Source organism: Bufo gargarizans, chromosome 2 (assembly GCF_014858855.1).
Source record: "Bufo gargarizans isolate SCDJY-AF-19 chromosome 2, ASM1485885v1, whole genome shotgun sequence".
Classification (NCBI taxonomy): Eukaryota; Metazoa; Chordata; class Amphibia; order Anura; family Bufonidae; genus Bufo; species Bufo gargarizans.
This window is the reverse complement of record NC_058081.1, coordinates 11,443,994-11,460,400: the sequence shown is the minus strand read 5'-3', so window position 1 is coordinate 11,460,400 and position 16,407 is coordinate 11,443,994. Positions and strand designations below refer to the sequence as shown.

The 16,407-nt window shown below is 44.7% G+C and overlaps 1 protein-coding gene across 4 annotated transcripts in view; it reads right to left on the bottom strand.

The window, feature by feature from the left end:
• The window catches only part of LOC122927047, a 126,041-nt gene that overhangs the window by 56,079 nt on the left and 53,555 nt on the right, over window positions 1-16,407 (bottom strand). For 2 of the 4 annotated variants that reach the window (XM_044278602.1, XM_044278603.1), the window contains exons 7-10: window positions 12,459-12,755; window positions 11,808-11,885; window positions 6,288-6,350; window positions 3,624-3,686 (exon numbers count right to left, since the gene is read on the bottom strand). In XM_044278602.1, coding sequence (XP_044134537.1) covers window positions 3,624-3,686; window positions 6,288-6,350; window positions 11,808-11,885; window positions 12,459-12,755 — 501 coding nt within the window. The remainder of the gene's footprint in view (window positions 1-3,623; window positions 3,687-6,287; window positions 6,351-11,807; window positions 11,886-12,458; window positions 12,756-16,407) is intronic. The other 2 variants (XM_044278604.1, XM_044278605.1) reach the window with 2 other exon arrangements.

The window sequence follows — 16,407 nt, the reverse complement described above, 5'->3', positions numbered from 1 at the left end:
CTTTTTTAGTTTTTTTTTCAGTGACCCATTTGTGAATCTGATGGTGGAGCAGACAAACCTGTATGCCCAACAGTTCGTCGCTCAACACTCGGGCTCGTTTTTGGCTAGACCCCGTGGCTGGACGCCGGTCAGTGCAGTCGAGATGAGGACATTTTGGGGCCTCGTGCTGCACATGGGTCTAGTGCAAAAACCCAGTGTCAGGCAATACTGGAGTGGGGACGTCCTCTACCAGACCCCACTCTACAGTATGGTCATGACACGTCCCTAGTTTGAGGCCACCCGGAAATGTCTGCATTATTCAGATAATGCAGCATGTCCCCCCGAGGTGATCCTGCCCATGACCGTCTGTATAAGATACGGCCATCATCGATCACTTCGGGGACACATTTGCGCAGGCCTACGTACCTGGAAGGGAGGTCGCGGTTGATGAGTCTCTCGTTGCATTCAAGGGGAGACTCAGTTTCCGAAAATACATGCCCACTAAGCGGGCGAAGTATGGCGTGAAGCTATATAAAATTTGTGAGAGTACCTCAGGGTACACTTACAAATTTTGTGTGTACGGGGGGGCGAGATTCCCGTATTCAACCCCCAGAATGTCCCCCCACTCTGGGTGTTAGCGGGAAACTTGTGTGGGACCTTATGTACCCACTGCTAGATAAGGGTTACCACTTGTACGTGGATAACTTTTATACTAGTATCCCCTTGTTCCAGTCCCTTGCCGCCAGATCCACGTTCGCTTGTGGGACCGTGCGGAAAAATCAGCGCGGCCTCCCTGCCCACCCCCTACAGGTACCTATCCCCAGGGGTGAGACCCGTGCCCTTACCAGTGGAAACCTGTTGCTGGTCAGGTAAAAGGACAAGAGGGATGTCCTTGTACTGTCCACGGTAACAGCACCACCCCGTCTCTGTGCGAGGTACCGCGGCAACTGTCCTCAAGCCCGATTGTATCGTCAATTACAATCGGTATATGGGAGGAGTTGATCTCTCTGATCAAGTCCTCAAGCCATATAATGCCATGCGCAAAACCCGGGCATGGTACAAAAAAGTTGCGGTCTACTTGGTACAGGTTGCCTTGTACAACTCTTTTGTACTATCCCGAAGCGCTGGCAGCACAGGGACATTCCTCCAATTCCTCAAGGACCTGATTTTTTCAGACCGGGAAAGAGCAGGCCGGAGTACCTCAGGAATTGGAGGCGCCCGGATCGTCCCTGGCCAACATTTTCCAGGTGTGGTCCCCCATACTGGAAAGAAGGGACAAACCCAAAAAAGATGCAGAATGTGTCACAAGAGGGGGATGCGGAAGGACACCACCACTCAATGTGACACTTTCCCCGATCATCCGGGCCTCTGCGTTATCGATTGCTTCAGGGAGTATCACAATTCCATGGAGTACTAAATTTTTATAATTCCCAAGAGTCCCCTAGAGAACATAAAAAACTATGGCTCTCAGATTTTGGAGACACGGAACCATTTTTTTCCACAAAAAATATTAGTTTTAGTGCAGGCATCCTCAAACTGCGGCCCTCCAGATGTTGTAAAACTATAACTCCCAGCATGCTCAGACAACCTACAGCCTTCAGCAGGGCATGGTGGTAATTGTAGTTTTACAACATCTGGAGGGCCACAGTTTGAGGATTCCTGCTTAGTGTCTCCAAAGTCTGAGAGCCATACATATTGGGCATTTCTGCGTCCGTAAAAATCTGCCCTATAAAAATAACATTTGACCAAACCCCTCGGATGAACAGTGTTAAAAATATAAAATAAAATGGTGCCAAAACACCCATTTTTTGGCAAAATTTCCATTTGAATCCTTTTTCGCCGGTAATAAAGCAAGGGTTATCAGCCAAACAAAACTAAATGTTTATTGCCCTGATTCTGTAGTTTGCAGAAACACCCCATACTGTATGTGGTCGTAAATGGTTATATAGCCACATGACAGGGCATAGAATGAAGGGAACGCCATATGGTTTCTGGAAGGCAGATTTTGATGGACTGGTTTATTTACACCATATCCCATTAGAAGCCCCCCCTGATGTAGCCTAGACTAGAAACTCCAAAAAAAGTGACCCCATATAAGAAACTACAACCCTCAAGGTATTCAAAAGTTACTTTGCAAACTTTGTTAACCCTTTAGGTGTTCCACAAAACTAAATAGCGAATGTAGAAACAATTTTAGAATACATTTTTTTTGTTACCTTGCCTCAAAAAAGTGTAATATAGAGCAACCAAAATATCATATTTACCCCTAAAATAGTCCCAAAACAACAACCACCTTATCCCGTAGTTTCCTGCATGGGGTCACTTTTATGGAGTTTCTACTCTAGGGGTGCAACAGGGGGCTTGAAAGGGTACATGGTGTAAATAAACCAGTCCAGCAAAATCTGCCTTCCAAAAACCATATGGCGTTCCCTTTCTTTCTATGTCCTGCCGTTTAGCCAAATAGTATTTTACGACCACATATGGGGTATTTCTGAAAACTACAGAATCAGGGCAACCCATATTGAGTTTTGTTTGGCTGTTAACCCATTTTTCCAGCAATAAAGTAAGGGTTAAAATGGAACATTTTCCAAAAAATAGAAATTCCAAAACAGTTTCTCCATCTGCCAATAACTCTTGTGGAACACCTAAAGGGTTAAAAAAGTTTGTAAACCCAGTTTTGAATACCTTGAGGGGTGTACTTTCTTAGATGGAGTTACTTTTTTGGAATTTCTATTCTAGGGGTGCAACGGGGGGCTTGAAATGGGACATGGTATAAACAAAACCAGTCCTGCAAAATCTGCCTTCCAAAACCCATATGGCATTCCCCTCTTTCTATGTTCTCCCGTTTGGCCAAACAGTAGTTTACGGCCACATATGGGGTGTTTTTGCAGAATCAGGGCAACCTATACTGAGTTTTGTTCCTATACTGGAAAAAATGGGTTAAAATGATAATTCTTAAATTTTATGTCCATTTGCCATGAAGTTTTGCGGAAGACCTAAAGGGTTAACACAGTTTGTAAAATCAGTTTTGAATACCTCGAGGGGTGTAGTTTCTAAAATGGGGTCATTTTTAATGGTTTCTATTACATAAGCCTCACAAAGTGACTTCAGATCTGAACTGGTCCATAAAAGGTGGGATTTGGAAAATTTCAGAAAGATTTCGAAATTTACTTCTAAACTTCTAAGCTATGTAACATCCCCAAAAAATAAAATATCATTCCCAAAATGATACAAACATGAAGTAGACATATGGGGAATGTAAAGTCATCACAATTTATGGGGGTACTACTATGTATTACAGAAGTAGAGAAACTGAAACTTTGAAATTTGCTAATTTTTCCAAATTTTTGTTAAATTTGTTATTTTTTTATGCAATTTTTTTTTACATTTTTAACCCAATTTTAGCAGTGTCATGAAGTACAATATGTGACGAAAAAACAATCTCAGAACGGCCTGGGTAAGTAAAAGCGTGTTAAAGTTATCAGCACTTAAATGCTGCAAAAAATGGCCAAGTCCTTAAGGTGAAATAGGGCTGAGTCCTTAAGGGGTTAAACTATAGCAAAATCATGAATCAACTCAATCATAAAATGCATAAAAGATGGTACAAGAAAAAAAATCAATCTGAACTTATCAGGGTGGTTTACCTCTTCCTCCGAAATCCAAGTAGTCATTATCCGGTGAACAGTTTTGAGTTTCAGACTGTACATCTGAAGAAGAAAAAAACACGAAGACATTTGATGCCATAAACGTCAACTATTGCTAAAAGCACAAGAACAACACAGTTGTATAAATCCTCACCGTACTGAGACCGTTATTTCTTTACCCAACTAGAAGAGGATCTGTCATCACATATAATATGATGGAAGCTCGAAGCAGTAAAATACACATGGGTTTCACTTAGGAGTCTGCTATCGGTGAATGTCTTGTGACATAGAAGTCCAGCATATTCTTGAGATATCATCACTGCCTTACTGTAACTGATTATGCAAAATAACCGTGGAGCCCCAGTTATGGGTGTCACAAAATCAGCTTGTGACTGACGAAGGCTCATAGTGTTCAGCGCAACTACCGATGCACTCATTGGCCGCTGAGGTTTTTGATCATTTAGTTGCTATGCTCTCACTTGATCACGGCATCTAAAGCCTTCAATTACCGCGATCTTCACTATTGCAGGTCACGGCAAATAGCCGCAGGTCTCTGCTTTTTGAAACAGCAGAGACTTGCCAGCCATGATGCCCGCTGCACGTGCCAGCGGGCACCATGTCCCCACATCGCTCCAGTATGGCGATGGTAGCGAAAGTGTTAAAGAGAATATCATACAAAATCAATTTTTTTTTTTACTCACTTATATAGCACTGAAATATTCTGCAGCACTTTACAGACATTAGCATCACAATGTCCCCAGTTAGGCTCACAATCTAAGGTCCCTCAGTAGGTCTTTGGAGTTTAAGAGCAAATCCACACAAACACTGGGAGAACATACAAACTCCATGTGTATGTCTTTAAATATTTGACAAAATGCTTTTCAATGGAAAAAAGATTGCAAAAATTAAAACCCCCTCCGTGGCAGCAAAATGTAAGCAAAAATACTGTTGATTGCTTCAGGCTAAAGGATATTTCAATGTTTAAGCTACAAACCGGATTCCAAAAGAATTGGGACACTATACAAATTGTGAATAAAAACTGAATGCAATGATGTGGAGGTGCCAACTTCTAATATTTTATTCAGAATAGAAGATAAATCACGGAACAAAAGTTTAAACTGAGAAAATGTACCATTTTAAGGGAAAAATATGTTGAATCAGAATTTCATGGTGTCAACAAATCCCCAGAAAGTTGGAACAAGGCCATTTTCACCACTGTGTGGCATCTCCCCTTCTTCTTACAACACTCAACAGACGTCTGGGGACCGAGGAGACCAGTTCCTCAAGTTTAGAAATAGGAATGCTCTCCCATTCTTGTCTAAGACAGGCCTCTAACTGTTCAATCGTCTTGGGCCTTCTTTGTTGCACCTTCCTCTTTATGATGCGCCAAATGTTCTCTATAGGTGAAAGATCTGGACTGCAGACTGGCCATTTCCGTACCCGGATCCTTCTCCTACGCAGCCATGATGTTGTGATTGATGCAGAATGTGGTCTGGCATTATCTTGTTGAAAAATGCAGGGTCTTCCCTGAAAGAGATGACGTCTGGATGGGAGCATATAACCTGAATACATTTTTCTGCATTGATGGTGCCTTTCCAGACATGCAAGCTGCCCATGCCACACGCACTCATGCAACCCCATACCATCAGAGATGCAGGCTTCTGAACTGAGCGTTGATAACAACTTGGGTTGTCCTTGTCCTCTTTGGTCCGGATGACATGGCGTCCCAGATTTCCAAAAAGAACTTCGAATCGTGACTCATCTGACCACAGAACAGTCTTCCATTTTGCCACACTCCATTTTAAATGATCCCTGGCCCAGTGAAAACTCCTGAGCTTGTGAATCTGGCTTAGAAATGGCTTCTTCTTTGCACTGTAGAGTTTCAGCTGGCAACGGCGGATGGCACGGTGGATTGTGTTCACTGACAATGGTTTCTGGAAGTATTCCTGAGCCCATTCTGTGATTTCTTTTACAGTAGCATTCCTGTTTGTGGTGCAGTGCCGTTTAAGGGCCCGGAGATCACGGGCATCCAGTATGGTTTTACGGCCTTGTCCCTTACGCACAGAGATTGTTCCAGATTCTCTGAATCTTCGGATGATGTTATGCACAGTTGATGATGATAGATGCAAAGTCTTTGCAATTTTTCGCTGGGTAACACCTTTCTGATATTGCTCCACTTTCTTTCTGCGCAACATTGTGGGAATTGGTGATCCTCTACCCATCTTGGCTTCTGAGAGACACTGCCACTCTGAGAAGCTCTTTTTATACTCAATCATGTTGCCAATTGACCTAATTAGTGTTAATTGGTCTTCCAGCTCTTCGTTATGCTCAAATTTACTTTTTCCAGCCTCTTATTGCTACTTGTCCCAACTTTTTGGGGATTTGTTGACACCGTGAAAATTTGAATCAACGTATTTTTCCTTGAAAATTATACATTTACTCGGATTAAATGTTTGATCTGTCATCTACGTTCTATTACAAATAAAATATTGACATTTGCCATCTCCACATCATTGCATTCAGTTTTTATTCACAATTTGTTTAGTGTCCCAACTTTTTTGGAATCCGGTTTGTATAACGAAATCATGAATCAACTCAATCATAAAATGCATAAAAGATGGTACAAGAAAAAAACATCAATCTGAACTGATCAGGGTGGTTTACCTCTTCCTCCGAAATCCAAGTAGTCATCATCCGGTGAACAGTTTTGAGTTTCAGACTGTACATCTGAAGAAAAACACGAAGACATTTGATGCCAATAAACGTCAACTATTGCTAAAAGCACAAGAACAACACAGTTGTATAAATCCTCACTGTACTGAGACCGTTATTTCTTTACCCAACTAGAGGAGGATCTGTCATCACATATGATATGATGGAAGCGCGAAGCAGTAAAAGACACATGGGTTTCACTTAGGAGTCTGCTATCTGCGAATGTCTTGTGACATAGAAGTCCAGCATATTCTTGAGATATCATCCCTGCCTTACTGTCACCCATTATGCAAAATAACCGTGGAGCCCCAGTTATGGGTGTCACAAAATCAGCTTGTGACTGAGGAAGATAGGCCCTGAGCTATAGGAGTTGTCATCATTGAGCAGTTTATTGGAGGTCACACATGAAATTGCAGGTAATGTTAAAGATATTTCAAGTTCCCATACTGAATCAAATCCAGGAGGAGAGAACGCCTCAGCTTGTTCTCACATCTCCCAAAATATGACTAGTGCCCCCAGTCTCAGAGTTATCCATAAAACACATCCCCCTCCCCTGTCTGTACTATCACTAGCAGGGGCAGGGGGTTCACTACCCCCAAGGGTAAGGAATGCTTTGAAGCGCGGCCAGAGCACTGAGACCCCTGTAAAGTGTAGATGTGTCTCCTGAGAGTCACAGAGGTCATCAGCATACCTTATCTCTGGTAGCAGAGGAATCTGAAGACCATCACTTCAACCCTCACTATGTAACACAACACACACTGACTAATGAAAGAAGCACATTGTGTCACAGTCAACGGTGTCACCGGGTCTTCAACACAGTGAAGAGTTCACCCGTTTTAGAGATCAACAAATCCACCATATTAAGTGGCCCCTATGTCAAAATCCATCTGTGTTACAAGTCTTCAGCATGTGACAAATAATGATTAGCAGCAGGGGCTATATTCAAATTTGCAATATTTCACAAATAATTTGCAGATTATTCGTTATATATTCGTGAATTCACGAATTTGCGATCTCCATTCATTTTTTTGTTCATTACGCAAATATTACATTGCTGATTTTTTTGCAATGTGTGTGCGCAAAATGGCTGTGGCCCAATTTAACAACTGTTTTCAACCTACTTGAAGTTTGATGCGATTAGAAAACATGGTTGGCAGTAATTTTCTCGACTGTGAGAAAGAACTCCTGATCACTGTAAGTAATTTGACATTAAAGCAGTGTATTTGATTACATTCCACATGCACATCAGAACAATCGCTTTATATGAAGATAGAGTGTTTTTTAAAATTAGCGATTGCTAAAATCGGCTAATGATGTGAACTGTTTTTCGCAATACATACAACTTCACATTTTATAAGGTATTACTGATTGGTGCACTAAGTATTGCTCTGACAAAGACATTGCAGCCTTCTCATTGGCCCACAAGTTTGAAGGGAGGTTACTGTTGAAAAAAAAAAATCTCGAATATTCTCGAATACGAATATCTAGCACTATATTCTAAATATTTGCAAATTCTCGAATAGCCGATATTTACAATAAAAATTTGCGATTCGAATATTCGCGCTCAACACTAGTGTGAGGAATGTCCACACACCCACCATTTGCTAAAAGATAGCAGAGTTAGTGAACTCCACAGGGGTTCTGGCTTCAAGGAAGCCACATGCGTACGAATTCACACCTCAACCAGCCAGTACGAAGGTCAGCTAATCCTATAGGAATACCTCTCCGTAGGGGGTCTCAGCCCTTGCCCAGATCTATCATTTCCTCCCAGACATCATGGAACTGGCAGTTCATAAGAAATTATGAATCGCCCGTCCATCCCAGACATAGGTCAAATATATTTATGCGATCCTGGGGCAAAGACTAACATGCCCATGGTCATAGATTGGAGGTTGGATGCCAGGGAAGGGAGATATAGATATCTCCCCACAGAAACCCAATAATGGTACCATGCTTGGACTCTAATTGTAGCCGGAACCCAGGCTGGTCTGTTGGTCCCAGAACCATCTCACTGTTACCTTCTGGTCTGAAGCTATGAACCCTAAAGGGTATTGTGGGCTCATTGAGCTGCCAGGCTCAGCAGGGAGGGGAGCGGGGACCATTCCCAGAGGCAGGAAGAGGAGGGGCCGGCTACAGTTTAAAAGGCTTATGCCAGCAAGCAGGCATGTCTTTTTCTGAAAGGGGGTCACATTGTGACATGTGTTTGGAGAGACCTGGAAACTGCTGACATCACTGCCCCCATGTGACCGCAGCCAAGGACTATTCCACCATCATAACCCAAAGGAACATTCTTCTACACGGTAAATGACTTGTACACTGTTTAATCCTGTTTGTACCATACTACCTGTATTCGTAACCTAAGACCACTGTATATATTCTTTGTGTATAGTCTGTTATGTAGTGCGCCCTTAAGGCAATTAAATATCTAATTTAATCTTGTGCCGTCTTGTATATCGATCACGAATCCCCAAGTCCGTGTTTCGGACTAGCAATACGCTACCACGGGTTGGTTTCTTACCCTTTATAATCCTGTCAACAGACCGGGCTTATATCAAACAAGGTACTGGTGGCAGTCTTTCCAGGCTGAGAACGCGCTGTTTCACTGGGGCAGTGAAAAGGCTGTCTCAGCTTGTTGCTGCTCTGTGCCCGTGTGGACAGGAGAAATATGTGAAAACTGTACCAAGACTGACATTACCCGCTCCTCCAGGAGAGAGTAACGTCACGCCTTGGTAACCAGTGACCATACCGTATCTTGTGAGCTCGACATAGTTGACGTCAAGCAGGCACGAGGGGTGATATCCCTCACAACTAGTGACAAGGGATAAATACCTAAGTCAGTTATCCATCCACAGACAGCTGTTTTGGGGTGCTATCCTTCATTAGTGTGGAGTAGGATTCTGCCTAACCGGGAGCAATGCCTAGGAGACTACTCATATGCTGGATCTTGACATAGGGACCACATAATATGGTGAATTTGTTGATCTCTAAAGCGGGGACACGCCTTTGCTTGATTTTCCTTCCCTGGAGGGATATCTGGTTTTCACTGTGTTGAAGACCCATAACTGGGGCTCCACAGTTATTTTGCATATTACTGTTTCTCGGGGAGCTTTGCACTTTGGATTGCTGTGTTGAGACTCTTCAATGAGGCTCTGCAGTATTTTTTGCAGCTGTTATCCCTAAGATCAGCTATTGTTTAGTTTTACTGCCACTGATTGACGGTGTTGAGTAAGAAAAATGGACAGGCATCCAGCAGCTGCTCTTCAGGCATTTCTTAACAATCAGGGCTTTCTTCTAAACAGGACTACTTCACTACTCTCATATCATCTTTCTCCCGTAACCCCAAACAACTGTTTAATACCTTTAACTCTCTACTCCCCCGTGCCCCCTCCCGCACCCCTCATCTCAGCTGAAGAGTTTGCCTCATATTTCAGAGTTAAAAATTGATAAAATCCGTGATAGCTTCAAACACCCCCCACTACATCCCTACACACCACAGAAAGCTCTTCCCACATAACTCAGTTTACAACCATCACAGAAGAAAAGATTTCCAATTTAGTCTCCAAATCACACCTCACCACTTGTGCCCTTGACCCAAACCCATCCCACCTCATCCCTAACCTCACCACTATAGTTTTCCCTGCCCCAACCCACCTCTTCAACCTATCGCTAACCACTGGCATCTTACCTGGATCCATCCACTTTATCTAGCTATTGTCCCATTTCACTGCTCCCATTTGCACCCAAACTCCTAGAACAACATGTTCATCTTGAATTGTCCTCTCGCCTCTCATGCCACTTATTTTTTGATCAAATGCAATCCGGCTTCAGACTAAATCACTGCACTGAAACTGCCCTAACCAAAATCGCCAATGATCTGCTAGCTGCCAAAGCTAAACGTCATTACTCTATGCTCCTCCTTCTTGACCTTTCCTCTGCCTTTGACACTGTTGACCTCCTACAAATCCTCTCTTCGCTTGGCGTCAAAGATTCAAAGACCTAGTCGTCTTTTGGATCTCACCGTACCTCACTAACAGAACGTTATGCATTTCCCATTCATACACTACCTCCTCATCACGCCCCCGTTCTGTTGGTGTCCCTCAAGGCTCTGTCCTGGGTCCCCTGCTTTTCTCCACTTATACATTTGGCCTTGGACAGCTCATAAAGTCCCATGGCTTCCAATACACCTCTATCCTGACGACACTCAGATCTACCTCTCCGGCCCAGATGTTGTTTCCCTGCTATCCAGAATCCCAGTGTGTCTGTCAGCAATATCTTCATTCTTCTTATCCCGCTTACTAAAACTCAACATGGAGAAAACTGAATTCATTGTCTTTCCCCCATGTCACTCAGCCTTCCTAACTGACCTCTCCATCACAGTTAATAGCACAACACTTTCTCCAGTCTTGCAGGCCAGTTGCCTGGGGGTAGAATTGGATTCTGCCCTGTCCTTTAAGCCACACATCCAAACCCTCACCTCCACCTGCCGTTTCCAACGTAAGAACATCTCTCGTATTTGTGCCTTCCTCATGCCGTGGTCAACTAAAATACTAGTGCATTCTCTCATCATCTCCCACCTGGACTACTGCAACATCCTCCTGTGTGGCCTCCCATCAAGCACTCCTGCTCCCCTCCAATCTATTCTCAACTCTGCTGCCAGGTTAATGCACCTCTCCCCTTGTTTCTCCTCTGCCTCTCCCCTCTTCCAATCCCTTCACTGGCTCCCCATTGCCCAGCGAATTACATTTACAATATTTACAACTACATATAAGGCCGTCCACAACCTATCCCCTCCTTACATCTCTGACCTGCTTTCTCGATACACCCCCACACATAATCTTAGATCCTCACAGGACCTCCTCCTCAGTTCTTGTCTCATCTGTTCCTCACACAATCGACTACAAGATTTATCACGTGCCTCTCCCCTACTCTGGAACTCACTACCCCAACACATCAGGCTGTCCCCTCAACATCCAAAGCTTCAAGAGTAACCTGAAAACCCTCCTTTTCAGAAAAGCCTACCATCTGCAATGATCATGCAGCCACCACACAACCACAAGAGCAGCCTATACCTTCACCTACTGGGTACCCCCCTTTCCTTATAGATTGTAAGCTCTTGTGGGCAGGGTCCATTACCCCTGTTAATAGTTTCTTGTTTACTGTGTTTTTTCTTTCTTTCTGTGTAACCACAACTATTATAATAAAATAATAAAAATATACTATATATCTGGCCAGAAAGGAGTGGTCGGGAGGGGTTATGAATGGGGCATGAGGGCCCAATTTAGATTCTTTCTATGGGGCCCAGTGATTTCTATGTATGCCCCTGCCAGGACATTATTGAGTCACTCTCAGCAGCCTTCCTATCTACTGTCCATGCTGCACTGTCCATGCTAGCAGGTGGTCATAATAATATGACTTGACTGTGTACATAGTATATACAATAGTTATCTAAAAGAAAATGGAATCTACTCTTACATTCTCGTGCTTCCTTGTATTTTAAGTTGTCATTTCTGGCAAAAGTTGATCTTTTTGAGTGACTTCCAGACCAAATACCTGAAAAATACAAGATGATAGAACATTGATTATCACAAATATCAGGTAAATGTTATTAATCATCTAGGACAGTGATGGCTAACCACCGGCACTCTAGCTGTGGTGAAACTACAACTCCCAGCATGCTCCATTCATTTCTACGGCATTCTGAGAACAGCCAAGCAAGTGTGCATCTTGGGAGTTGTAGTTTTAGCACAGCTGGAGTGCCGGAGGTTAGCCATCACAGATCTAAGAGGTTTAATGACAGCAATAGAATATTAACAAGGCAGGAGATGTAGCTGTATAAGGGTAGTAGTAGTGGCAGTAGTACGAATTGTTTGCGAACTTTGGTTGCTATGGTAGCATGTAATAACCTAAGAACCTATCATATTCCACCTTTCATTTTTGACAGATCCTTTGGAAAATGAAAGGTTGAATCTGATTGGTTGCTAGGGGCAACAAAGCCAGTTGTACTTTACACCAGTTTGATAAATGGCCCCATATATCCTTGTGAAAGATCTGCTTTTTAATTCAGTACGGTAGCATGTTTTTAATTAAGATAAACACTTTCTACATGCTATATGATGTACATACCTGAAGAGGATAAGTTTGATCCTGTAATCATCTGCCTATCCGCTCTCTTAAGATCCTTAATTACAGAGCGGTTGCATGCGCGCAGAGATGTATAGAGCTTCTTATTGGAGTTCTCCTCCCAGTCTTTCGCAATGTCCAGGAGCTCGGTCATCTTCTTTCTGATGGAAGGTTCACGTCGCAAAAGATCATACTGCTTGTCTCCTAGCAAACCTTGTTCATAGAGATCATCTAGAGTTGGATCTACCATGATCACCCTACTGATCAGATCCAAACGGTGCCTTTCCAGAAACCTAGTTGCTGAAAGAAGAAAGTTATATTTCATGTTATTAATATATATCACATCACAAGCTATTTTCTGTGATTTCCTTGTCCATAGAAATGCCCAGCAATACCCCTAGTGAAGTCATCCCACTCGGGGACTTCATCAAGCTTCATGGTCAGTTCTAGAGATGAGCGAATCAATTCTAACAAAAATCCAGTTTGTTTCAAATTGCTTAAAAAATTTGGATTCTAGTTGAACCATTATATATTATGATACAATTTGGACAAAAGTGGCCACCATTCTACAGGTCAGAAGACAGAGTAGAAAGCATATGCCACCAAAAAGGGATAATTTGTGGACCATGTTTTAATATAACCTCTTAGTGACCAACCTGTGACCAAAACCACAACATTTTGCTTCTTACATTATACATTTGGCAGTGTTCCTTTTTTTGGCATAAATAACATAACTTCATCCTCTGAGTCAGTACTATTATAGCAATACCAAATACATATAGGTTAAGGGACTTTAACAGGCAATCTGTTGATAATATACTGGACTGATCATCGTAGGGATTCACTGCAAGCAGGCCTGGGACCTTCATTAGCTCCTAGGCTGCCATGTGAATACATTGGCACCAGGTGAACTCATTCACAGGGTGCTGATGGGAGATAGAGGGAGCTCCCTCACTCTAAATCACTTAAGTGATCCAGGCCTACATCAGAGTTTCTGCTGATCCGAGACATAAGAGCGAGCACTGAGCCCCTGCTCTCGACTACACAGGAGACTTGTGCAGGACTTAGACTAAGCTGCTGTAAAAAAGGCTGCGGCCTAGCCTAAGGCCCCTTAATGACTGCATAAAACGGTTTATTGGCGGTCACTAAGAGGTTAAAAACTAAATGTGGAGTTGGAAGTAGTCCTTGGAGACCCTAGAGCAGGGGTAGACAACCTCCGGCACTCCAGCTGTTGTGAAACTACAACTCCCAGCATGCACACTTGCTCTGTTCATCTAAGAACTCTAATAGAAAGGAATGGAGCATGCTGGGAATTGTAGTTTCACAACAGCTGGAGTGCCGAAGGTTGCTGATCCCTGCCCTAGAGTGTCACACACAACTCTTCAGGCCAATATGAGTGCTTTCGATTTGGGCCGAATTTAGTCGCGCTTGAATCAAATCTTCCTATGAATTTGTTAGAATCAAACCCCAAATAAATTTCCTGAAATTTGCTCATCTCTCTCCAATTCTTTTCTATTTGTTCTTCCAAACCACCTTAATATGTATGTAACGGATCTCGTGGCACCCCGACCGGGTACCTCCGTCGATAGATGCTCCTAGTGCTTTCCGAGGACTCCAAGCACTCCACTTGACACCGTACGCCCTGCAGACCCCACGAACCGCTGCAGCTTGGTTGGGGTCTCACCGTCCTCCACCCACGCTGGACCTACGACAAGGCTCCTGGCTCCAGTGGGTGAACCTCTCCTACAGCCAGAGAGCAGGAACAGCTCTTACAAGAGCTAGTAGTTATGTCAGGGGAGTATAGCAAATCTTCAGCGTATAGCAATCCCCCAGTTTTGATAAGTTATCCAAACACCAGTCTCAACATGATGAAGGATAAAACAGGAACACTTTATTGAGGGCTACTCGCCCGTATTTATGCAGGTCCATATCTGGTAGACACGCCCCCAGGGGACCAGAATGGAGACTGCGACACACCGAACAGAAACAGCACATCCCCCCAATGCATCATGGTTTCCTCCTCTCTGCCCCAGAGACAACCGAGGGATAATCTAATTATCTCTCAGGACAAAGGGGAGATCGCCAATACACATGCGGGGACAACAGGACAGAAATCACCAGTTAAACACACAATGTCACACCCCCACAGCAAACACAGACATTTAACATATTCCCAGATAGCTCAAGTCTGAGTGCATATCATTAGGTGAATGGCACTCAGACCATACAAATACAATTAAACTAGCCATCTGGGTGCCCTCACATAACAAAATACAATTCCAAAGACATATTTAAACTGTGAGGCCGGCCTGTGTTCTTTAAAGTTAGTATGGGCCATAATCCTGAGGCAAGAGGCTAGCAACCAGCCCCCTCCAAAACACCGTGGCAAGGTTGGTTTCGTCACACATCTCCCCCTTCCAGGGAAGACTAACCAGATACCTGACCTCACGGTCAGTACCTGAGTTAGTCTGGCAGTCCAACCACAACCCCATACTGGACCTGTTGTATTTTGGAGCCTGGCTCTGTTCTGTATGTCCCCAGCTGTAGAGTGGGCATCTGCGACTCCTTGCTGCCTTGTGGTTCTCCAGCTTGGAGCTGTAGGTACTTGGTGGGCAGAGGCCGACTGCGCTCTGCCCAGATGCCAGCTCTTCCGCGGGGGTAGCCTGTGGGAAGTCCGGCTCTGAAGAAGAGGATAGGGGAGGGCAGAGGCCGACTGCGCTCTGCCCAGAGGCCAGCTCTTCCGCTGGGGTAGCCTGTGGGAAGTCCGGCTCTGGAGTAGAGGATAGGGGAGGGCAGAGGCCGTCTGCGCTCTGCCCAGATGCCAGCTCTTCCGCTGGGATGGGATCAGGAAATCCTATCCCCAGGACCTTGTTGCAGATCGGCTGTGGAGAGGAGGAATCGCTTACCTCCTCCTCCGGGCATTCCTGCAGGGTTGGTGGGGGATCTGAACCGGCCGTCCAGTATCCTGGTAGGCCTGGTGCAGAGACCGCGGTCCCATCTGCACCATCGAAGTTAGGAGTGCTGTCCCCCTGTGGTTGGGGATAGAGACCGGTTGTCTCTTCTCTCTTTACAACACACTGCTGCTGGGGAGTCAGACCGACTGTCTCAACTCTCTGTAACGCTGTCTGGTGCTGGGTAGTAGGTGCGACCATCTCCACTCCTAGTAATGCTGGTTGCTGCAGGGACGGGGGACTGACAATCTCCTCTCCCTGTGATCCTGTCTGCCGCTGGGGAGAGAGACCGGTTGTCATCTCTCCCTGTAAGTTAAGCTGTCGATGGGAAGTCAGACCGACTGTCTGGACTCCAGGTAATGCTGGCTGTAGTTGGGGATCTGGGCCGGCTACCCAGCATCCCTGTAGGGCCGGTGGAGAGACTTCGGTCCCATCTCTACCTGACGTCGGGACGTCTTCCCAGAACCAGTCAATGAAGTTCCCTACGTTGGGAGTTGGTAGGGAAGCAGGGGGTATCGCCGGCAAGTCTTCCCAGTTGTAGGAGGGCAGATCTGGCTCTACTTGTCGAGTAGGTTGGGGATGAACAGAGCTGAGCAGGTGTTGGTAGGTCTGCTCCAGCTCCCACTCCCTTGTTACCAGGTGGATCATGTCTTTGCTCCCCTCCCTTTCGTCAGCATAATCATGCATGCCCATCCGGTAGTCGTAGATGTCCCAAAACCTAGACTCCTCCGTGCTGCCAAGATCAATGTCCTCCTCCAAGGCATCCCATAATAACCCAGGTCCATCATAATCCTCACCCTCGGGTCTGTCGTGCTCAGCCATCCAGGGGGAATGTTGAATGACATGCCACCTTAGGGCCTGGTAAGCGTCCTCTAGCCAAAGCTCCTTACATACCAGGTTCTGGAGCTCTGTTACCCAGTCATCCAGGGGCTGCTCTCCCAAGAGACCCATCCGCATCGCCACACGCTTTTGTAGCCGCTGCTCATAACTGGGGAGACTCT